The sequence below is a fragment of the Eptatretus burgeri genome, chromosome 3 (genome assembly GCF_056783735.1).
Source record: "Eptatretus burgeri isolate ZD-2024b chromosome 3, Ebu_testis_v1, whole genome shotgun sequence".
Taxonomy (NCBI): domain Eukaryota; kingdom Metazoa; phylum Chordata; class Myxini; order Myxiniformes; family Myxinidae; genus Eptatretus; species Eptatretus burgeri.
This window is the reverse complement of record NC_140963.1, coordinates 19,233,997-19,258,942: the sequence shown is the minus strand read 5'-3', so window position 1 is coordinate 19,258,942 and position 24,946 is coordinate 19,233,997. Positions and strand designations below refer to the sequence as shown.

Here is a 24,946-nt window from a genome sequence, read left to right as displayed (position 1 = left end):
TAAACCGAGCGGGGATTTCCAAGGTCCGTCGGTCCAAATGAACAATTATGCATGACGGCCTCCCTAATTCCCAATTCGCACCGTGCTAAACCAATGAAAGAAAGTGACAGACAATGAGCTGGTACATTGAACAATCGGGGTTTATTTATAATGGGGCAGGGGAGCACAAAAAGAGCAGAGTTAAACCGACTATCAACAAGGAATGTAAGTAATGTACAAGGCACTTAAACAATTGCTACTTATAGACTGGGCCCACAGACACACACGCACACACCCAAAATAAATGGTGGCCGCGGCCTTTATTTGGCCCTTCAGCTCGGGAGGGAAGGCGAGCTGAGGGCAAGAGTCTGCACTTGCACATGTCCGCCTCGTGCGGTCTGGTCGAGCTTGTCCGATTGCGGGACTCGAACCCACCACCTCAACACAGCACCAAGCACCAGGGACGAGGGATAGAGCGATGGACGCCAGCCAGCACGAAGGCGGACGACGCGACAGGCGATCAAAGACGCAAAAGCTTCCCTACGGATCAGACGACACCATGCGAGGCAGACCCAGACAGCCAGACAGAACGCGCCGATCACTATCCTCTCCTGAGGTGGGAGGGATTTCTTTCCTGGCCACTCGCCTCCTGATTGGACGGTTGCGTCGCGCGATTCACTGGCTGTCCCTCATTGGACAGGCCCACGGTAGGTGGGGCAACTCCCACCCTTCTGGGTGGAGTCCCTATCTGAGGCGATTGTAGCTCCGCCTACCTCCTCACTTAAGGCCACGTTTGTAATGGCGACGGTCGAGCGAGGCGACGGTGCTGCTGCTGTTGTTGTTGTTGTAAAAAAAAACCCTAATTAAATAATAACTCGCAGCGCACACATGAAATTAACCCATTAGACAGGACGGGACCCTAACTATAAACACACACTTATCGAAATAACTGAACTGCGGGGACTCTGGCTGTTGTGTGCGATGACTTCCAGATTCGTAACAATATTTTAAAAATCTGTTACTCGCATTTAAAGCGATACATAAATTTATTCCTGTCTACGTATGACTTATTAAACCTTACACCCCTCCAAGGAAGCTATATAGTCCATCATCGGGAACTTTTATTTATGGTTGTTCTCCGCAGTACTAAGTTGAAGACTTTGGGTGATTCAGCATTTTACAGTTATGCTCTGAGACTATGGAATTATCTCCCTTTTAAGATCCACCATGCCTCATCACTCACAGTTTTGTATGTTTTATTGTCCTATTGTTATTGCTTTTTAGTCTTGTTCTTATTTAAACTTTTTTTTATTGTTTTATATCTTATTACTTATTTTTACGATCACATTGTATGTACGGTTTTGCCTTTTTATCTTTGATGCATACCGCGTGGCGGAAGGGGGATATTGTCTTAATTTCTACCTTTGTTGGTGTGATTTTGGATTTCTTGTTCATTTATTATACTTGCTCTTCTTTGTAAAGCGTTTTCAGATGTTATTTAAAATGAAAAGTGCTATATAAGAATGAATTGAATTAAATTACCATGACACACATGTTGGTATTATCCTGTTATTCTGGTATTAAGACACACATGACACACATATCCTGTTACTTGGTATTAAAGTATGACCTCTTTAGTAAATCTTATAATGCTGTGTTGGTGACAGATTAAAAAACGTTTGGTAAAGTCATCTTTAACTTTGCAAAGTAGTTTATGTGAACCTGTTGCTGTGACTTATCTCTGCAATGTTTCATCTACTGTGAAGTATTGGTCTACAGTGGGTGATGGGATGCAAAAGCTCCGACTCAGCGGTTGGACTTACGAGAGCTACTTAAGTAGGAATTTGGTCAGGATTATAGTAGTAATTTTTTGCTCTTTTCAAAGTATCTGTGGGGATCTTTAACTCTTTACCAAACATTTAAAAATATTTTTGCTATTCTTCTCTACATTTTGAATGAGGTTTTGTATTCTCACCAATGCTACCCATTTGCTGCAGGAGCCGCCGAAAAACATTTCACTGCTGTCACATCATTCTGTTATCTGCACTCCCCACCTGGGTGCAAGCACATCTGAGGCCCAACAACGCTGTGGGGAGGACATCGCACGGCAAATAGTTTCAGTCATTCATGGAGATGGCCTCGTTGGAGCGGTGAGACAATCACATTGTCTGTTTCTTCTTCAGGAATGTTTTGCAATCCCAAACCTTTTGGATCTTGTAATGCAAGATATTATTGTAAGAAAGATGTAAGATATTGTACGAACCCACTTGTTGTCAGAATATGCTAGGCACTCTTTTCACTTGTAAGGGTAAGGACTTGTACATCAAAGCAAACTTCAGCACGTAAAACATTTACAATAATATAATCGCTAATTTCAGCACAGTGATCTGTGTGGGCGGCAAAGGAAGTAAGAAGAGATGAAAAATTTTTTTCCTTAAATGGTGTTCGATCCACCATGAATAAAAGGAAAAACTGATGTTTCGGGCCTTATCCTTCACCGGAGCTCCAACGTGTATGTTACTTTAGTCTCTGATGAAGGGTAAGGCCCGAACCATCAGTTTTTCCTTTTATTCATGGTGGATCGACCATTTAAAGTAATTTTTCCTTTTATTCATGGTGGATCGACCACCATTTAAGGTAATTTTATCTCTTAAAACACTTACAGTATGATAATGAAGATCAACAATCTTTGGGATAGATTTATAGGAAAGATAAAGAAAATGAAATGCAACACAAATCTGTACTGTATACACATTTTCAATTGTTTGTTTGTGTGTGTGTGTGTGTTTGTTTTTGCCTGTTTTTTTGTGTTCGTTTGTGAACTTTTTTGTTTGTGCGTTTGAAAGTTATTATTTCACACCCAACCCATAGCAGCTAGAGGCCCCACATTTGGGTGGAGGTACTTCAGAATCTGGGCAAAGTTTTAAATACTTCACATTGGCCTTGACATCCATTTTGAGGCCACCAAAGTCCTCTATAAATAATATATTGGGATGTCAGGTTAGGCAGTGCTGCCATAGACCCGCAGGCAAAAGGTAACCACCATGAGGCCAATAACTCCATCGTTTTTCAATGTCCACCAGGTCCTGATACCACTGCCAGGCAGTGTCGGATTTCCCTCACCACCCTCCCCCTCCTCCCTGTGCAGCACTGGGTAGCCCCTGCTATTAAGTAATAAATAAGGTTGTTTTTTAATACTCCTTTTGAAAAAAAAAATATATATATATGTATCGTTATTCACACCTCCCACACTCCTCGAGCTGAAGAAGCTGCATAAAGCAACCCAAGAAGGCCTACACAAGGTAAGTGCTTATTAGGTGAGAGCTGATTGGCTACTCCCTCCATTTACAGGTGAGAGATGTGGATGAGTCTTTCTTTTTTATTTAAATTTTGACTGCTTTTGACGTTTGCATGTGGTACATGCTTGGGAGCCTCATTGGTAAGCATTGCTGTCTGCGCTGTCACTGATGATTTGCCAATAAGCAATGAAACCGGTCCGGCAGCTGTGAGGGGGTGTGTAGCATTGGGATTCTCATGTGTGTACTATGTGTGAATGTCTTTATAGCTGTGGAGGAACTCTAGGAAGGGTTTGAAACAGCCAAGTGAAAAAAAATTAGGTGAAAGCTGATTGGCTATTCCCTCCATTCACAGGTGAGAGATATGGGTGGGTCTTTCTTTAATATATTTATATGTGTGTGTGTATATGTATATATATATATATATATATATATATATATATATATATATATATATATATATATATATATATATATATATATATATATATATATATATATATATATATACATATATTTGAAAATAGCATAAAAAAGAACAGACATTGTCGAAGCTTTTCGTCTTGCAGCTAGTCAGGACACACGCAAAAATACCGGAAACGCAGACACAAAATGAAACAATTTATTTGTTCAGACCATTGGGGATTGGTTCTTTGGACTGTTACTAACACGAACGTACACATCATTGCCTTGAGGCACTGAGGGAACCTGTGGCCTCCCATTTTTCTATGGATCCAGGTCAAAACAGATGCAGTGTTCTGAACTCATGAACGCGGCAACACGAGCAGTGGAGTTCAGCTTCAATGACAACATGTATACGCAAGTGTACATAGTAACGATGGAATCACCATTAGGTCCACCGCTCACAAACATTTACGTTGGCTTTCATGAGAAGCGTGTGTTCCACGAAATGAACATGAACGTGAGACCTGTGGTACACGACCGATATGTGGATGACACGTTTGCAATCTTCAATACTTCTACCGCCTGCACTGAATTCCTCGTACGTCTCAATGCTCTCCATCCTGCATTAAAGTTTACATTTGAGACCGAGCAGTCAAATATACTTCCCTTTCTGGATGTGTTAGTCGAGAAGACTGAGGATGGATTATTGACGATAATCTACCGCAAGGCCACCTTCACTGGGCAGTACACATGGTGGGACTCCATTAGCTCAACACGCTACAAGATTGCCCTAATGGATACCTGTCAGTGGCTCTGTTTATCTTATCCAGCCGCTTCCAGGTGAGTACCCAGAGGTATTGCCCCTATGTTTAAACCTGCCGTTTCGAATTTTGTTTTATTTTTATTATTCCCCACGTTTCTGTGTAGTGGGGCAACCTAGCATAACAATTGTGCATTTTGTAAGGAAAGCACCAAATTTGGCACACTATTAGCCTAACATATTATGAACAGATTTGGATATTGGGCCATCTCAAATTCAGCCGCTGATGGCTGTGGCAGCCATTTTCCAAAATGGCCACGAGCGGTTACTATAATTTCACTCTAACATTGGTTTGAACATTTATTAAAAGCTGAATTAAGAAAAACATAACCTGTAGCCACCTCAAGTTTAAAGATAGCCGCCATTTTGCAAGATGGCTGCTAATTATTAGTTCTACCGGACGACTATCTCACTCATAGAAATTGGTTGTTGAGAATGGTGGCAAACGAATCAAGGGCTGCGTCTGATTGATATGAATACTGACATCGCTTATGTAAAGTCAGAGGTTGTTGAGCATGGTGGCAAACGAATCAAGGGCTGCGTCTCATTCATATGAATACCGACATCTCACTCATAGAAATTGATCGAGATGTCTGATTTAAATGTTCTGAATCAGTGACACAGTCTGCTCTGTTAATATCCTCTCAATTTTGTGAGCACTCTCCCTCACACACACACAAAGCTGTGCATTCAAGTGCGGCCTTTTTGCACTTGCAACGCTTCAGACAGCTCTTCTTGCACTTGCACGATACTAGCTCATAGCAGGTGTGGGCTGCTTTGGGTAGCTTCGTCCAGTGTGGCTCGTACACCTTCTCGTCATTCTTGACCCAGCCCCAGCTGGATGGAGGAGGCAGCTCTGGCGGTGGGAGCAGTGTTTGACCCCACACATGGCCTCCTTGGTAGGCCGCACTCTTCACATGCTCCTCCAGAGCTGCCTTGGTTGGCGGGATCAGCTGCACGTTGTTCTTGGCGAAGAGTTTCTTCCAGGCCTTGTCAATGTCGTTGCACGTGCTGGTTCTGTCATAGAGCATTATGACGAGCCTCTCGATGGTGTGCATGACATTGTCTGGTATGCCACTTGGTGCAGAGGATAGCTTCAGCAGTGCGTCTGTAAGTTCTGGCAGAACGGTCCAGATTGTCCAAGCAGTCTTCTTACCATGTCCAGAAAAGCTAGATACAGTGTCACACCAAGTCAGAGCGTGAAACATTGGGAGTGCCTGTGCCTTCTCTGGTCCTAGGCCAGCTGCTATTTCGTGGGCTGCCAGGTACCGAAAACTCTTCCCAGTGCCAAATGCAAGCCACAGTTCATCTTCTGGTTGCAGTCCCTGGGCCACTGACACAGTGGCCACTGGGCCACCAACACCACAACATCGGTGTCAACTGTCTTGATCAGTATATTGTGGTGACCATGGTTGGCTGCATGGGATGCATGCAACAACATTCGACTGTCAGCTTCTTCGTGGCTGCATGGGGCGAGCAAGGCCAGGTCTCGCAGCGGTGGCTTGCTCAGGACTGCCTCTCCATCAGTGATAACCAGCTGCTTGTCATCCTGGTCAAACCACCTGAAGATAGCTTCTGATAGGAACTTGAACAGCTCGGTCTTGTTGATGTCCACTCGGAGGAAGTTCTGCCAGTTTCCAGGTATAACTGCTGCTCCGACCACGTGCCTACGCACTCCTTTTCCACGCTTTGATCTTGCACTGCCTTTCAGTGAATCAGCAACGTAGCGGTCCCAGACCAGGTCCAGGCGTGACACAGTCTGAAGCTTTGTTGACAGGTACGGTATGAAGACATCCTGGGCATAGTCATCAAAGTTCTTGGCTACTGCAGGCTTCAGCATCTGGACAATGACTGCCCCATCAAGAACTAGGCTGGTGGTATCAGGAGCCTCTGATTGGGCATTGGAGAACTCTTCAAAGCATTTGAGGAGATCACTCTTCGTACCTAGACGGAGACTTTCTCCATCGGAGAGAGCTGGAGGACACGCTTGATTCTCATGACGAAAGAACTCTTCAAGGTTTCCATCCCTCGTCTGGCAACCGATGTAGAGCCGTGAGAAAAGTGCCATGTCGTTCCTGAGAGAGACCAGCTGCTGTTTCCCTTTGCTCACACTTCTCGGGGTGGAAGTGCTAAACACCTTCAGCTTGTGCCAACGAATTGCATCATCAATTGGCTTGGTCCTTTCCACCAGGCATTCTCTGGTGAAAGCCTGGAACTGCTCTTGGCCAATCTTCTTCACATTCCTGACATTCTCAACTGCAGCAGGACCTGCAATTTCCTTTGTGTCAAGGACAACCAGATCCATGCTCTCTTCCTCAAAGGGGTTGCCAAGCTCTTCTATGACGCTGACAAGGCACGGACATCCTTGGCGAAAGAGGTTTGCACACTTGGTGTCTGGTCGTGATGACGTGTGTCCTCTCGCCTCCCCCAGTGTTGACAGCCATCTTGGAACTCTTCTATGGCCCTGGCAACTTCTGGCCCAGCAATCATCCAATGCCACAGGGCACTTGGGTTATCAGTGAGGCTGACTGCTCCACCATCTCCTTTGATGCATGCGTTGTTCTGTTCATGTGCCTGGTCGATTGGGATCGAAGGTAACACGTTCTTCATCTTCTGTACAGTGAAGTTGCCAGCCATAAATTCTCTAGCTACATCTGGGTGCTTCATTGGGAGTGCAATCATGTCCCTCGGGTGAACAGGGACCCACCTGGCATAGTATGTGTGGTCTAAAGCATGGAACCATGGGACCAGTTCCGTCACGGCATCAAGGTACATCGTGAATGAAGCCTGCCGCAGAGAACGCACGTAGACCAATACCAACATCTCAAGTTCCAGCACAGTTGCCCAGTACTGAAAGTTGGGAATGTCTTCTCCTCTCTGGTGACACCATTCTTCGAACTCAGGCAGGTCTTCTGCATCATCAAAATACGTCATACAGTGGCATTCATACGCACGGTGTTGCAGGATATGCAGTGCCGCTGCAGTGATTTGATGAGCTCTTCTTGTGCGGGTGATGTGGGCAGCTCGCAGGAAGGAGTCGGCTGTCCCTGAATTTGCAATCTCAGCTTGCACCAAGGCTTGTACCCAGCCACTTCCTTGCAGCCAGTCGCCCAGCATCTTCAGGGTGGCCATCTCGATGTGGATCCCACCAAACATCACTACCATCTTTTCTTCACCATACTTCTCTGGACACTTCCACCGAATCTGCTTTGCCAAGGCAAACAGTGGCTGGTCCAAGGTGACAACAGGTGTCTGGCCAGGATGCACATGTTCTACAGCATTCTTCACCACATCCATGGAGTGCCAGATCATGGCCACTGTCAAGGAACAGTGGAAGCAGGGCGGTGGGGCTGATGGTTCGAGGTAACGGCGGCTGGCGACTGGCATGAAACGCTGACCACGATATGTTCTCGTATGTCCTAGTGTTGTCCTCTAGGAGCCGCCTTGCGTGCTCTAGTCACAGGTATTCCTCCTCAGTCTGCTCCTTGAAGTCATCTCTGGTCAAGCACACCACTCTAGTAGCTGGAACAGACAGGTTTTTCATGCTGGTAGTGACTGGGGGCACATCAGTATAGTCGTGTGGCAAGTGGCCGACCATCTTCGAGCTAGTATCTCGAGATCCACCAACGATTACAATGCTTTGGTCCACTCCTTCGCCAGTGAAAGAGGGATGCTGGAAGAGGGAGATGGCTGTACCATGGAAGGACTCTTTCGCTGTCGTTGAACTGGGATTGTGGTCGATATTGTCTATGGCTGATGTTGTGAAGACATTGCTGCGCATCTTAGGGGGGCAGACCACTTGTTCTCTGTCAAACTGTTGGCAGGCACTGTTCCCCATCTGAGCCGAGAGCTCGAGAACGTGGGCATATGAGATGCTCATGCCCAGGTGTGACAACCTGTCTACTAACTCCCTCTTTCGTGTGTGAGCATGCAACATCATCCCTACGTATGTGGGAACTGGGGTCTCCTGTGCAGCACTGTGCCTGGCAGTTACGGGTCCTGTGTTGTGATGTGCCTGGTTGTGCTTGATGCAGTTAAACTTCAGCATCTCTGCAATGGCAAGTGCTGCAGGGGGTTGTGTCTTGCCATCTGATCCTTAATGCTGGGACCCTCTAGGACCATGCTCACCAGGGCAAGCAGCAGTGATGGCACAGATTCTCCTTGCAGGGCCGGATTTATGTGTTGCGGGGCCCTGGGCCCTAGAAGTACGCGGGGCCCTCTCAGGGCCGCAGCCATTTTTACTTCATATATGCTTATAAAAGTATTCATATATAAATGCACCAACCTAGGCTGGGCAAAATAAAAAAACCACGGTTTATGTGTAAAAACATGTATTTCAGAAACTACTAGTAACAAAAGTTTATATACAAGAAACACCACTATGGATGAAAACAACGGAACAGAGAAAATAATCGCAAAACCAAAACGTGATGGTATCATCTCAAATCTCAATGTTGAAAGTTTTTTTTGTCGTTTTTGCAGATATCATTGCATTATTGCACACTTTGGGGTAATTGCTACAATATATTTGCGAGATGTTAAAAACCTACAGAATCTTTTAGCTTCTTCCTGGCTTTGATTCGCGCAAAGTCCTCGATTGTTTCGCGTGTGCTCACTCTCCTGAATAGTTCGTGTTCAGCACTCAGTATGGCCAGCGATGCCAAACGATCTTGGCCGATCGTACCACGCAGATAGTTCTTGATCCTTTTCAATTTTGAGAATGATCGTTCTCCCGTACAGTTCGTGACAATCATTGACAGGTACACCAGCAAAGCTATCTCCACGTTGGTGAGTGCTGCCACCATAATCGTAGTTGTAGATTGTGGAAAACATAGTAGTTTCAGACAATTTTTCCGAGTCTTCTGTCTGCATCGTCTTGAGAAATGCCTGGAAATGTACAATTTCCGAAACCAGAGAAGGTTCCAGGTCGTTCGGGTAACTCTTGACCAGGTCTGCAGCAGAGTAGCGAAGCTTATCCGTCTGCATGGTCGTTATTTCTGAAAAGAATGAGAAACGTTGACGGAGTGTTCCATAAGTTTTGAGGCGATCTCCTAGTGATGTTGTTAGCTAATCAATGATGGGTATGTAGGATGTGGTCCTGAATCTCCCTCTGGGCGGTAACTGGGTGTCATCGGCGCTGTCTACTTCATCATGATGTCGCTTCCTCCTTCGAACACGTCACCGATCGTCTTCATACTCGCTGTGACCACATTTATCAATAGCAATATGTTCAAAGTCGTCGAACCGTTCCCATAGATCCTGTACGAACTCTGTCAGCGATTCGAGTAGTTTCACTGCCATGTTCAAATTGAGCCCCGGCTTCTGTAACTGCTGACTTGTCGCGTTGAACCTCTTTAGAATTTCCTGCCATGTTACTAGCAGAATCACCGTCAAGTTTTTCCAATTCCTTCGGAATAGCAGATGCCTCATTTTTGGCCTCTGCGTTTAGATGTTCATCCATTGAAAGATTATCAAGTACCGTGATATTTTTCTGGAATCCATTGGCCAGTGCTTCTACAGCATCTGCACGGGCCGACCACTGTGTATCTGACAAGCACTTGACGACTGGCATGTGTTTCAGTGCATCGCAATGTTTGCGCCAACGATAGGTTGACTTCACAAGATAAACATACAGCCGTTGAACGATACCAGAGTCACAGCAGCCGTGCAGCACTCAGCAGCACACATCCCGATGAGGTTGAGAGAATGAGCCATGCAAGGAACAAACTCTGCGAATTCGCAACGACTTTTTAGGTGTGTGTGCCTGGATGCCGCGGTATTTTCCAGACATGTTGCTGGCGTTGTCGTACGATTGACTCTACGACAACAGTCAGAGATCGGAATTTTGTTTGTTTGGAGAAAATCAAGAACGACGTCTGCGATCTCCTTTCCGGTATGATTCAGTAAGGGCACGAATGTCAAGAAACGCTCTACTGGCCCCTCTGGCAACACGTAGCGGATGGTTACACATAGCGGGTCAGTGTGCGACATGTCCGGAGTGGAGTCCACCGATATGGAGTAATATTTGGCCCTCCGAACTTCTGCTACAATGGCACTCAGAACTTTTCTACCCAACACATTGATTAGTTCGTTACAGACTGTCAATGAGAGGTAGTTTACGTTACCGCTCCCTTTATTGGCATGTTTATGGAGATGTGCCACAAGGAAAGTGTCGTACTTGCTCAGAAGCTCCATCACTCCCAGGTAATTTCCGAACCAATCACCTTGTCGTCACCTCGGATGGGCAGACCACGTTCACATAGAAACATGAGGACATCTACGCACCGTCGTAGCACTTCGTGCCAGTAGTGCTGTTCTGACTCGTACTGACGAACTCGTCCAGCGTTAACGCGGCCTTGCAATGATTTTCTGCTGGCCAGGCTCGACATTGCCTGTTTATGTTGATCTGAATTACTGTGTCCCTCTATCGACTCCCAAGCATGTTTCCAATCTTGGAACCCGGATGTAAACCGACTTTTAGTGTCTGACACGGGTGACATCAGACGGCAAATAAAACAGAACAGACGGCCGGTCTCTTCGGAATAGCACAGCCAACTGAGATCGATTTCTTCTCCAGATAACGTGTTTTCTACTGAACAAATTTTTTGTACAATGACGAGTTTTATTTCCATCACGAACAGCGGAGTTCTTGTAGTCACTGTCTACATTACGACATTGTGCACTACCCTTCTCGATCCAGTAGTTTCGGAACTCCTCTGGTAGCTGGTCTGGCCAAAGGCCAATGTCTTTTTCATAATCTTCAGCCGTTTCGTTGTCGACTTCTGAACCACATTCTGAAGCAGAATCGTTTGAGTTTTTATCACCGCGAGCATCAGCAGCACTGAAACAAGGAGCAGGGCCAACAGCAGATAATGCTGACGTAGTCGTAGCTATGTTTCCCTTCGCGTTGTTATCCTGTTCATTGTATAACCCGACTGTGGCTGTTGTACTCTTAAGCCAACTTGTAATTTTGGGTAGCTTGTTCCGTTCGCTTTCAGCTGCTATGCTTTCCTTCCGCTTGGCCGCACCAGACTGGTATTTTCTTCCTCGATCACGTTCACGTTCCGCCATGGCTCAACCAGGTCCACGCAAAGGCAGTTCCTACAATAGAAAGCAATATTTCAGCAGTTGACACCTAACACACCTTAATAATAATAATCGAGATATATTAACGTGGATTGATAAGAAGCCTAGGGCTTGTCGAGTATCTCTCCACGGCTCAGATTATTATTGCGAGGTGTGTCTCTCTGGTGGAGGAAACCGGAGAACCCGGAGGAAACCACCGTGTCTCGGCCATGACACATGGTTTACATATGCCACTGGTCGGATTCGAACCCACTCCGCCGAATCCACATAGAGGTGACCAGCCAGCAACCTTGCCACTCTGCCACCGAGACACACCTTACAAATATAATAAAATATTATCCGGTGTGTAAACCTGAATTGCATAATTATAGTATAACCACCCCAGCAGTACGCCTGTGCAGTACATAGCAAACATAGATTCAGGGCAGGCGTGTAATTTTGCAAAAATGAAATCGAGACGGCCATAGCTTGCTGGGATTGGGAAAACCCTCACTTTTTTTCGTGTGATCTATTTCTGTGGTAGACCTTAAGATTGTGCTCTTATGATCAGTGGAAAGGAAAAAAAGCAAGTTCAAAGATGTAAAATAAATGATAAACATAACCAAACAGATGCCAAATTAACAGGGATATTGAGTATTTGTTTCGTGATTCACTGACCATTTACATAAACGAACTAGATTTTTTTCACAAACAAACAAAAGGGGGAAATAGCAGAATTTCTTGTAATCTTTGCGTTTGCGCGGGGCCCCTGGGAGGTGCGGGGCCCCGGGCCATGGCCCTGTGGGCCCTGCCCTAAATCCGACCCTGTCTCCTTGGCATCCTTCAGGGAATCCGTTGAAGGGCTCAGCTTCTTCAAACATGTGGCGGCGCATGGTCTGTGCAGCACCTGCAAAATGGACCACATCATTATCACTGTCTAGATCACAGGCTTTGATGAGAGCAGCCCCAACGTCTTCTTCAAATACCAGCAGGACGTCTCTCCCCTTTGTGTGTGCGCGCATGTCAGGGAACTGGGTAAGAAGTCTCTGCTTCAGTCATGTGGAGTGGACCCTTGTGTCGAGCTTAACCCCTAACTGTTCCATTCTGGACTGATAGAGCTCTACGAGATTAGCTAACTTGAACACCGGTGCTGTCTCTTCATCTAGCCTAGCTTCTTCTATGTAGAGGACCAGTTCAGCGAAGACAATACGTGATACTTCTCGCTCCTTGTCTTTGTACTTGGGTCCCTCAGACGGGGCCTTTCTAACACGGTTGTGCAGCACTGATAAGCACTTTTTATGGTACTTGGTGTCATGGGCGACCATGTCCCCGGCACCGAGTCGGCCGAGCAGTTAGCTGTGTCTTCAAGAATGGCTGCCCAGTCTCGAACTTTACTGTCCATTTGAAATGTTGCAACTTCGTGAACACCATCGGTTCCTGCAGGTTGTCTGCAGAAGAAACACTGGGCTTCTTGGGCCTTCTCTGTACTGGATGATCTTGAATGAAATCTGGTGCGTTTGCACGCATCTGGTACGTCATGGAACTCTCCTTCTGTCATGAGTGTTCGCTTTTCTGCCATTTGCAATTTTGTATTGTTATATTTGAGCTTGCATGTTTGATGGTACAAAGAAATGTTTGCAACCATGGCCGCTTCAATGCCATACCCTTTGTTGAGTCTTTCCAACTGAAGTGTTCCTGGAAGTTGTCTAAGCTCACTGAATCTGATCAAATTGGCTGCGAGTGAACTGTACCCACGCCCAGAGTCTTTTCGCTTGGACTGTGAAGGACATGTCAGAGACTCTACTTTGTCCTCTTGGCAAATGATACACAGCTTCCAGTTAGTCTGAGTTGGGTGCGTTGATGTTGATGGGACAGGATGCTCAAGGCCAACCAATTGGAAGCTCTTGGACATGGTCAAGTTGTTCAATGTTACACGAGGTATCTTCTGTTCACCAGAAACCACCACCATCAGGATCTGCAATGACACAATGTAGGATAAATTCGTTATGAATTAAACCGGTTTTCTCCGAGCCCATAGTCATAAATACTATTGCCACTTGTACAATCTTCTACAGACGCTGGTGACGGCACATAGACAATTCACACCCATCATCTGAGTTGCATGGCTTCATTCCCAATACGACCTAATTCATCCATATTTAGGTTACTTCGAGCCGATGTGCTGAGATGTGTTGCGATTGACTGTAAGAGTCAATAAAAACGCAGTTTCAGAAAACGGAAGGGTTCCTCAACAAACTGACCAAAACAAATTAGCTTAGCCATGAAAATGGAAACTAGAATGGAAAACTACTTACAAATGGTTTGGCATTGCCGTCAATCGAACGAAGATAACCTGAAAACTAACGAGTTATCATGGTAAAGATATCTCGCCAACACGCCGGTACGAAGAGAGAACTTCCTCACTCAGTAGCAAACTGGAACTGGCGCCGTGAAGGCAGAACAGAAATACATGCAGAACCTCGTAACCCGGTAATCCGTGACTGAGATAATCCTATGACCAAACTGCACCCCGCAAACCAAACTCAACTTGATGAACTACGTTTAACAATGGGATAGCATAGAGAACTATATGAGCACAGAACAAAATAACAATGAATCAAGTCAACAAGTGTTAGCTGGCAACTCAACCGTGCGCGATTCCGGGGTCAATATGCAAGCACACCACTTCTACTACCATGTGCCAAGCCAATAGTGCTATGAATATTTATCATTGGTTTTCATTCAGAATCTGTGTCTTAATAAGACTAATTAGTCCACTTTTTTTTCTCAACCAAATCAAATTGTTACTTTCTTTGACCATTATTGGACCTTTATTAGCAAATAAACTTTCACTACGAAGCTGCATTCCTCTCCAGTAAAGCAGATATGTGTCATAACAGTTACCACTGACAGCCATTTTGAAAATTGGCTGCCACAGCCATCAGCGGCTGAATTTGAGATGGCCCAATATCCAAATATGTTCATAATATGATAGGCTACTAGTGTGCCAAATTTGGTGATTTCCTCACAAAATGCACAATTGTTATGCTATATTGAGCTAAGTTGCCCCACTAGTGCCACCTTGATGGCAAAAATCACCACTGAGTGGATTTTCGGTGCGGAGACTGGAAGAAAGTTGCATTTCTTGCAATGCAAGTGCACACATAAATGCTTCTTTTTCCATTTATAACACAAAACGGAATATATTTTTTGAAATGCAATTTGGACTTTTTGAAAATGGAAAACCACTAGCTCTACAATTCAAACTTTTAGCAACCAATTCCTATAAATTCGATCTGATAAACAATGTCAATGAATTGTGATTTTCTTTTCACTATTTTAGTTTTATAATGTTTGAGTAATTTTAATTACTGTCACGTGGACAGCCCTCACATGACCACATCAAACACTTGGCTGCAACCACAACTGCAGTTGACATAGAGACCGGGCACACTGTAAATTTACTCCAAGAATGACACGAGTTTAAGGCTCAATTCAACAAAGATGAACCGAGCAGTTTTTTTTTTTTGCCAGATATTAGCTCAGGATGTAGTGGAATACCATGCCGGTGATTAACTAGGGTCTTGAGCCCAATTTAATCTTTCAGGGATTACGAATCAAACTGAAGTACTGAAATGATTGTGGGAGAAAATGACAAGGAATGACATGCACATGTGCTTGAGGAATAACTCTTTTTTTTTTCGTAAACAGCACAAGGCTGTGGGGTTGCATCATTGGCTGAGGACACGGTTGTGCCGCTGATGTAGGTTAGGGCAGGAATTAAAAATTTGGCCACGGTGCCAGCGATAGCTCGCCTACGCCTCGTGAAGGACAAAGTGGGATCTTTAACCTCCATCAACTAATGTTGGCAGACGGGACACCAATTTAATGTCCATCTGAGGGATGGCATACACATTGACGACTCACCTTGCTTGTCTCAGCTCGAATATGCTTGCAACTCACTCAGTCAGGTCAAGTCACCAGCTCCGTACCTCAGCTAAGACTTGGGAGGGGTCTCTCAGACTGAACAGGCAACCAAGAGTCTGCCTCTATCCATTCGCCCCGCCATCGAGGCATTGACGTCAGTACTTCTCTGTTCACCAATCAATCACATGGCACCCCACACACAGTGTTGATCTGAAACAATTATTGGCCCATTTAGACAGTGCCAATCTGGAAGACATTGGCTGCATGACCAAGTAGTGCTGTCCAATGGCACGTAGCCTTGTCGCAAAGCGGGAGCATTCGTGTTGTAGAGCTGGAACTTCTTCCTCTAATGCCCAGGCTGTGAAGGGAGAGGGTTGGAAAGGCCTATTGGCACACAAACAGGATGACTAATCCCTATCTCCATGTCCTTAATGCAGGGAAGAAAAGTCCAAAAACTACGTGAACTTAAGTGAAGGTTTGTAGCTTAAATCTAAGAAATGAACTCTGCCTTTCACCCCGCCCCTCCTCCCCCCCCCACAAACATAACAGTACTTTATCTTTAGTGTTAATTACAAAGGCGCAGGGAGGCATCATGTTTCCAGGTTGTCCGTCCGTCGGGGTGTGTGCGCGTTCATGCATGCGTAACAGATTTTTGTTTCCGCAATAACTAGTGAACTACTGAAGGGATTCCAACCAAACTTGGCAAAAGTATGAACTGTGATGCAAAGATGAACTGATTAGAATTTGGGTTCAAAAGGTCAAAGGTCATGTGCCCTTTGAAAATCATTTTTCATGTAACTTGAGTTAGAAGCATCTGATGTTTTCTCTCTTCTACTTTTTCCCCCTTTCTCCCCCTCTCCCTCTCTCCTCCTCCCTCCCATGACCTTTAACTGAGACTGAGATCAAACATAACAGTGGGTTGACATTGACATGGGTTGAGGCATATCGATTGACGCATTCGCGTCAAATTCTTTTTTCTAGTTCATGTTTATTTCTGTTTATTCAATAACACACTGCTGGATTATTTAAACCTATTTTGATAGAGCTCGTTCCATGTCATGCAGTGATCAATGGCAGTGTCTGAAAGCAGGCAATGAGAATGGTGGTCGCAAATGTCAGCAGTTTCATCATCGTCATAATGGGTTTGTTTGTTTTAGTTTCAAAGTTGTTTACTCAGTGAGTGTTCAACTCTGTTTGTTTTGTTGAAGCGGCTTACTTATTCGATTACATTCTGTTACATAGCAAGCTTCCAGGAACACAGCTAGGAGAAGCAATTTTTTTGTTGACAGGCAGTGTTACTGGCAGTATGAAACGCAGGAGGCTCAGACAAGTAATGCCTAACATGTTTGTGCAGATTTAGTGCAATTACCGATCAGCTTTTTAGTCTGGGTTCAATTTCTGACCTGGCTTTAAACAATCACATTTGTACTTCACCAAAAAAGTGTGCCATCCTCAAAAGGACATTAATCTAGGGACTCGTCTGCTGGCATTAATTGATCGACATTAAGATCCCACATCTTTCTTGAGTAAATGTGAGACATGTTAAGTTGGCTGTTTTTCACTCCTCCCTGTGCTGTCATGAGTCACAGAGTAGCTTTCCCCCTTCAATGGAATGATCCGGTTCAAGTTGGCCAGCTTGATTTTTTTTTTTTCATGCGAAGTCCTTTGATGTTTGTTCCCTTAACAAACACTCATTTACACATGCAGGAGGGCATTATCATTTACACATGCAGGAGGGCTGCATTTGTTAAGGAGTTGATAGACTTCCAATACATGTGTAATGAAGACAGTAACTGTACAATGCAAAAAAAACGCAGCAATAAACACCATAAAACAGAGTAAACTCGAAGGGCATTTGGTAGAGCGCATACCTCCGCCATGCAATGCCTGATCCACGAGAACATATCGGGCCCAATACAATTTTGAACAAGATGGTGTAATTAAGGGACTGTTTTGCTTTAAGGGACCTCCACTACCTCGGGTCGATTCTGTCTTGTCACCATGGAAACAACGGGAGCAATCCTAGGCCTTGCAGGGTATGTGCCAGTGCATGGTTGGCACCATGGAGTGATACACTGAGTGACTAGTTTCAGCTCTTATTGAATACCCGCTCCATCCGGAGCGAATTATGGTGTTTGTGATAGTTTTGAACGGACTCAGTCTGCCGAATGGGTGACACGAGACCGTCGGAGGTTAACTCCCAAGAAGTCGAGTGGAGGTGTTCCACGCAAATGGAGACACCACATTGTGTTTAGGATCACTTAGGGTGGCTGTGCAAAAGTTTCAGCACATGTGTACTCTTATAAAGCGAATTTCGTCATGCTGAAGGACAATTCTGAAAGTGTAACTGAAGTACAGAGTGAATACACTTTTAAATCTTGAAGGGCACTCAGAGGAGCACATACCTCTGCCACGTAATTCCTGATTCATGAGAACATATCGGGACGAGTACATTTTTGAGATATCGTGCTGTATATCATTTTTGGCCCCATCACTCAATGGTGAAGAATCACTTAAAACATTTTGTAGCCAGATCCTAATCCGGATCTTCACCAAAATCCAATCATTTCGTCTTTGTCACACACCTAACCTGCCCACCAAATTTCATCCAAATCCGTCCACAACTTTTTGAGATATCCTGCACACAAACAGACAAATAAAGAATCACTCAGTGACACTTGGCGAAACAGAATGGCACTCGGTACAGCGCGTACCTCCACCAAGCTGAACAGTTTAAATTTTGTATCCCACTGATAGGTCAGATGTGAATCCGGACCTTAACCAAAATCAAATCGGCTTATTCTTGTCACTTAACTAACTCTTCCACCTCATTTTGTCACAAGTCATCCACAACTTTTAGAGATATCATGCTATACATAGTTTTTGGCCCCATCTGCCACCATGTCGAACACAGCTCTGAGTTATTCATGTGGGATACTCTGATGTAATACGTAGAACTATCATGTTTACATACATATAGCTTTACCTCTTGTAATTTCCGCAGGGCGCTCAAGGTGCGCCAACAACACAACATAACAAAAGGAATAGCACAAAGCGAAGGGGAAGATGCCAAACAGCAGGATCGTAATATAAGATAAATGGAGACGACGACAAGGGATGTGTGGGTGAAGTTGTGGGGTAGGGGAGAATGCAAGGGATGGATAAGAAGCAAAATTGGGCAGGGGTTGGGGGGGGCAGGGGTTGGGGGGGCAGGGTTTGGAGGAGGGGGGGGAATTTGACAACCTCTTAAAAGCATTTAAATGGGTTACAATTGAGACTTCTTGTTTCCTCTACATTTTCTGGTGTTTTCAATCAAGAAAACAAGTTGCTAAACTTTAGTCCAGTGGTCTATACCACATTTAATTTACTATTAAGGGAGTACCCCCTGAAGAGTCCATCATTCATTTTGTTCTCCAAATGGCTTTACAACTGTATAAATAGGGAGAGATTATTTCCACTAGGTGTAATCATCAGTAGATTAGTTGAGATTTTACAATCGCATTTAATCTTGACATTTTCTGTTGTTCACATTTTCAGTAATGTCCTTTGCAAAATTATCCGATGTGGCTTTTGTTTCAGGTGAATTGTTCAAAACTTACCAAAGCATTTAACCCAGAATATCAACCATGGCTGAGGCTTGGAATTGCCCTTGGAGCAGCATCCAGGGCCTTGTTGGCAGGTTCTAATGTACAAGTTGTGACTTATGGTAAGTACAAATTGTGCTCCACATCACACCTTCAGTTTGTGACACGATTCTGGTTGACCTGTTACAAAGCCAATGAATCGACTGATATTGCTTAGTGGTTTTGCACCATATTGAGAAATCAAATTGATGGATAACAATTTATTTAAAATCTAGCTATTTAATTTCACATCGCTTCCTTTGATTATGGGAGTTTCGGCTACTACTTTGGCAATGACGGTGTTTCCAGATTGTTGCTCTTCATGTCAATGCTTTAAAAAGCTGCTTGGATATTAAAAATTTCTTTTGGATAGTACATTATATCAGTAAAAAAACATGCTTGAGCTCCAGCTATAATTATTTTTATTGGAACATTTTATGTTGTTACTGGTTTTATATATAATCCTTACAGCATGTTTTCTTTCAGTGGGGGGGGGGGGGAGCTTTTTTTGCCAAACACAGTGGAGTATATGAAATAGCAACTACATTTAAAAAAACAAATCTAACCTCTCAATTTAGTCATCGTGTTTTGTTCAGGAAAAAAAGAAAAGTTGGGAAACGGAAAGATTTTAAAATTTATTTTTGAGGTTTGAGGGGCGATGAACCAATGTGACGTGTTAAATAAGGTGATGTAAAAGCCGCTGCATCAACAGCGGTAAACTTCTGGGGAAAAAATATTTCTACAACCTTTAAAATCTTTATTTTATTTCAATTGAATTATATACTTGAAAACTAGAACACAAATCACCTTTTTGACTCTTTCAAAAACCTTCCATCTAGCAGTACTTAGACAAAATATTACAGCATTTAACATCATCTCGAGCAATCAAGTTTGCTGCTTGCAGACCCCACCCATGTCCTTTTTTTCTCAACACTGCGCAGGGGAAGATGGTCTGTGAACAATCTCATTTACTTTCAACATTCAATAAGTTTAGTTAAGCATGGCCTTCATCCTTAGTTTGATGGAGTCCTGCTCTCCCCTCTGGGCTTGCTCCCCTGCCTCACACCTGACACAGCTTGACTCCATGGAAACCAAGGCCTTCAAGATTATTGGAATCTCCCACGATGAAGCTGAGGCTATGGATCTATCACGACACCATCGCAGACAGAGTGGTGGTCTCTCTATCTTTTCCCGCATACTTTCTGGTCTTGCTTCCTCTGCTATTTTTATGCTTTATCTCCCCCCTCCCTCCTCCTCCAACACCTCCAGATCAGATCGGTGACTTGCTACAAGTCAGGCAAGATCTGTGACTACTGTTCAGACCAGATTATATCTGTGATTTGCTGCAGGTTTCATGTAAACCTGTACTAACCTGTTTCATGGTCGGGTTGTCGGCGATAAAACCATCTCCCCCACCAAGTTTCCTGGTGAGGAGGGTATATCGAAATGGACACCCAGCAAGATTAAAAAGAAAACCTGTCAAAGGGCAGAGGAGCTCCTTGTGAGCCAAAGGCCATCCATATCTAGTGCCCAACTATGTTTGCGGATGTACTCCTGCAGTTGGGTTACTTTTGTTTTTAGGAGGTTTGTGGCAGGATTTGCACTCTGGCCACCGTAAAACCCTTCACTCTGCAAAACATAATACAGTAAAGAAAATTGAAAAGCCACTCTGTGGGAGTACCTCCTGTGCAGCTGCCTGGGTAGCTCACCGGATGACTGGATTGGGGCAAATCCTTCGGGACCCCCACTCTTTGATGAAGGGAGGGAAACCATGCCCGGTAACTTTCCGGGTTAGATTGCGGGGGAGAGTGTCGGAGTGATGCTGAGGTGTCGTCCACCAGACGGCGGTCTCCTTGGATTAACCTGAGGCGGTCCCTTCGGGTGGGTGCCTGGAATGTCCTATCCCTAAGAGAGGATGGTCACCTCTCTCTGTTATCATCTGAGCTCAAGCGTTTGAACATCGGTATTGCAGCACTCTCTGAGGTTCAGAGACCGGATTGCGGCGAGATCATGGCGGGTGATTACACCTACAATTGGTCTCGTCTCTGATGGTTACCATGCTCAAGGAGTTGCTGTAGCTGTGTCCAATAAGCTGACTCCAATGATAATTGAAGTAACACCGGTCAACGAGCGTATTATGAGACGAAGGATTCGTCACTCCTTGGGTATCGTTTCCCTGGTCTCTGTTTATGCTCCGACTGAGGCGAGTGATCTCACCGTGAAGGATACATTCTATGTCATGCTCGAGTCTGTGGTTGATTGCTGCCCCAGGTGAGATACACTTCTAGTCTTGGGGAATTTCAATGCATTGACTGGAACTGATAGGGATGGTTATGAGACGTGTGTTTGGACCCATGGGTATGGAACTGTGAACCAGAATTGCACTAAGTTCCTTGACTTTGTAAGAAGTCATGGACTTGGGGTGGCTATTTCATGGTTTCAGTGCCCACAGGCTCATCGCTGACTTGGTATTCCTTTGCTGGTGGTGTGGCAAAGGAGATTGACCATGTGCTCGTTGATGGTCACTGAAGGATAATCCAGAACTGCAGGATCTTCCAGAGTGCTCAGTACCTCAATAATGACCACAGGCTTGTGGTGGCAACTCTGAAGTTGCAGCTTAAATCCAGGAGAATGGTACCATCCCAGCCGTGGCTGGATGTTGGAAAGCTGAAGGATGAGAGGGTAGCTGAGGAGTTTGCAAACTCACCTGTGGTGAGTTTGTGGTGTGCAAACTCACCAGGAGTTTTGTAAAGCATCACCTGTGGTAAAGTGATTCTCGTCCTGTTTACAGGGGAATTCGTGCATTGCATTCCTCCAAGCCCGTGCCTCGGTGTACTGCGTTTATAGTAGAGGTGGTGGGCTCTTGACAGAGGTGTCCGAAGTGAAGCTGGTTAATTTGAGTGGCTGAACCAGGCTGATCCACCAACTGTTGAGTTGCATGTCAGGGGTGTTACTACCCTATTGCCAACCCTCCAATCAACGGTGATCCACCTTATTTTGTGGATACACAGGCTACGGTTAACCGGTTGAAATGGGATAAAGCTCCTGGGATCTGTGGCATCCATGTTGAACTTCTCAAGGCTGGTGGAAATACTGTACTGATATCGTTGCATGGAGTTCTGTGCTCAGCCTGGAACACAGGCATCATCCCAACTGACTTGAAGAGGGACCTGTTGTCCTCCTCTGGAAAGGGAAGGGTAATCGCCAGGACTGCAACAACTACCGAGTGGTGGCGCTGCTCTCAGTGCTGGGCGAGTTCTTTGCTTGGATAATTCTTGATAGGAATCGCCACCATCTGCTTGAGCACCAGCGCCCAGAGCAGTCAGGATTTACACCAAAAGAGGTCAACAATTGACCGTATCCTTGCCCTTCGGGTCTCCACTGAATGCAGACGAGCGTTTTGGCATAGGCTGTGTGTGGCCTATACTGATCTCTGCAAAGCGTTTGATTCAGTGAATCTGGATGCCCTTTGGAGGATTATTGGTCAGCTTGGGGTGTCACCAAAACTGATCAATCTGATGTCTGAGCGATACTCTGGTACTGAGTGCTGCGAGATGTGGTGATACCATCTCCGACTTATTTCCAGTTGTTACTGGAGTTCGTCAAGGGTATGTACTGGCCTCCACAGTTTTCAGTGCTTGTATGGACTGGAGTCTGGAGAGGATGTTGGAGAGATGAAGTTGCGGTGCATCGTTTGGGAATGTCAAGATGTCTTGATTTCGCAGACGATGCAGTCATCTTTGCGAAGGCTCTGGATATCCTTTTTGCGGCCTGGCCCTCGAGGTGCTGAATGAGGAGTCTGAGTCGCTGGGATTACGGGTTTCCTGGGTCAAAACTAAAATCACGGGGAAAAAAAAAAGGATGTTGAGGTCACGGAAAGATTCACTTTCCTTGGCAGTGATATTCATGTCTCTGCTGGCTGTGAGCCAGAGGTCAATGGACGTCTGGGTCGGGCCTGGAGAGTCATGGATTCACTGGATCATGGGGTGTGTAGCTGTCGGTGCCTGTGCAGGAGGACGAAAGTCCGAGTTCCGATCCTTGGTGCTTCCTGTCTTTCTCTACAGATATGAGATTTGGACTCTGACCAGTGATCTGAGACGGAGACTCACTTCCTTTGGAATCAGGTCTATTCAGAGAATTATTGGCTATCTCTGGTCAGACTTTGTGTCCAACAAGCAGTTGCTGAGCTGAAAGAGACTCAAATGAGATTTGTTACCTGCATAGTCCGTGAGCGTCAGCTGTGGCTGTATGGACATGTGGCTCGTTTTCCTGACGCTGATCCTGCTCACCAAATTCTTTCCGCGAGGAGCCTCATGAGTGCAGGAGAAGAAGGCCACGAGGGGGAGGGGGGGAAGCTATCTCGGGTTCCCACCAGACTCCCTGGAATTGCAGGCCGTCACACATGGATAATTCCATGACGCAGCAGGTCGCTAACCGACCGTGAATGCCAATAATTCAACCACTTGACCTTTGTCCTCCATCTAGTTTATCTGGTTACCTAAAAAATAATCACGTGATCTAATTACCGGGGGACACGCCCTCAGTACGCCATGTCCGAACTAGATCACTTTACCAGATCAGATGCAGCCGAACAACACTGTGAAGGACGTACCGGCTAAAAGAACGGATCGTTGGGAATAAAGTCCCGGCTCGGTTAGGATACGGACCATGCTGGATCAATGAAAGAAAAGACAAAAACGAGCTGGGAACATTTCTCCAAAAGGATTTATTACAGGCAGGCGAGGAAAAATATGTGGCTCGATTAATAGTTTATTGTTGCGTGCAAGCAGAGATGGAAAGAAAAGTGTGGTGCGACAATAAAACAAACCACTTACAAAAGCAGACACAGAGCAGAGTTATCACGATATACCTTTAGTTAGGGAATTTTAGCAAATTGTATTGACCATCTGTGAAAAAAATTGCTTACCAAAAAATCTCTTCACTAACGTATTCATCTAGGTGTCTACTAACACCTATCAATTAGTGCAAACCCAAATCCTTGTGGAAAATTCTGGGGAGGCAATCAAAGTTCGGGTGCTCAGAGGGCCTGCGCGAAAAAATCCGAAAATTAACTTTTGCCAATATTGACTTGTGGGATGTCTAACTAGGGGTTTTTTGGGGTGCTGAATTGATTCCAACCATTATTTTTGAGAAAAAAACACTCCTTGATCATATAAAATGTATTTTATTGACATTTTTAACAGAACTGTGCTCAATGGAAATGTTGCTTCATCAGCTTTTACAACCTTATTCATCAAACTCCCCAGTATCTTCCTCGCTCCTCTTGTCATCCAGCTGGTTTATGTTCAGGCAAGAGTTACCATGACAGATGCCGCAAGCAGAGATACACTTGACTCTTTGCTTTTTACAGCAGCACCTGAGTGAGCTGCAGTCCCCCACACAGTTGCAACTGGCAAACGTCAGGAGGTAGTCTGGTGCAATGGGGTCTGTAGAAGGGACTGGTGCATATCCTTGCTCGGTGAGTTGCCATCCATAGTCCCAGGCATCCAATGATGGACTTTGCAGCATCAGCCAGTCTCTCGTCTGGAGGTAAGCTCGGAGAGAGTGCTGTGCTGCAGCTCCTGTTGTCGGGGGAAGTTTCTCAGGTTTTATGCTCCCAGTAGCAGCTCGCTTGCAGAAGATGTCGAATCTCAAGTCTTCCAAGTCTTTGGAGGATTTCCCATGGAACATGAGCATGAAAAGATCACAGCCTGCTTTAATGATATCACCTTTCTCAGCTCGGATGTCCATAAACACGTCCATTGCCCTCTCTGCTTCATCAGTCTTGCAGAGCTTCCTTAGCAAAGTTGGTTTGCTAAACCCCAAAATTG

The 24,946-nt window shown here is 45.1% G+C and overlaps 1 protein-coding gene and 1 pseudogene across 2 annotated transcripts in view; one reads left to right on the top strand and one right to left on the bottom strand.

Annotated features, from left to right (window-relative positions):
* Positions 1–24,946, top strand: part of PHGDH (phosphoglycerate dehydrogenase) — a 155,159-nt gene that overhangs the window by 90,122 nt on the left and 40,091 nt on the right. The window contains exons 8-9 of the mRNA XM_085871981.1: positions 1,977–2,129; positions 19,072–19,198. Coding sequence (XP_085728107.1) covers positions 1,977–2,129; positions 19,072–19,198 — 280 coding nt within the window. The remainder of the gene's footprint in view (positions 1–1,976; positions 2,130–19,071; positions 19,199–24,946) is intronic.
* LOC147029491 (uncharacterized) overlaps positions 6,838–24,946 on the bottom strand; it is a 210,977-nt pseudogene continuing 192,868 nt past the window's right edge. Inside the window, exons 8-9 of the transcript XR_015055688.1 lie at positions 12,402–13,540; positions 6,838–8,664 (exon numbers count right to left, since the gene is read on the bottom strand). The product of XR_015055688.1 is annotated as an uncharacterized LOC147029491 (transcript). The remainder of the gene's footprint in view (positions 8,665–12,401; positions 13,541–24,946) is intronic.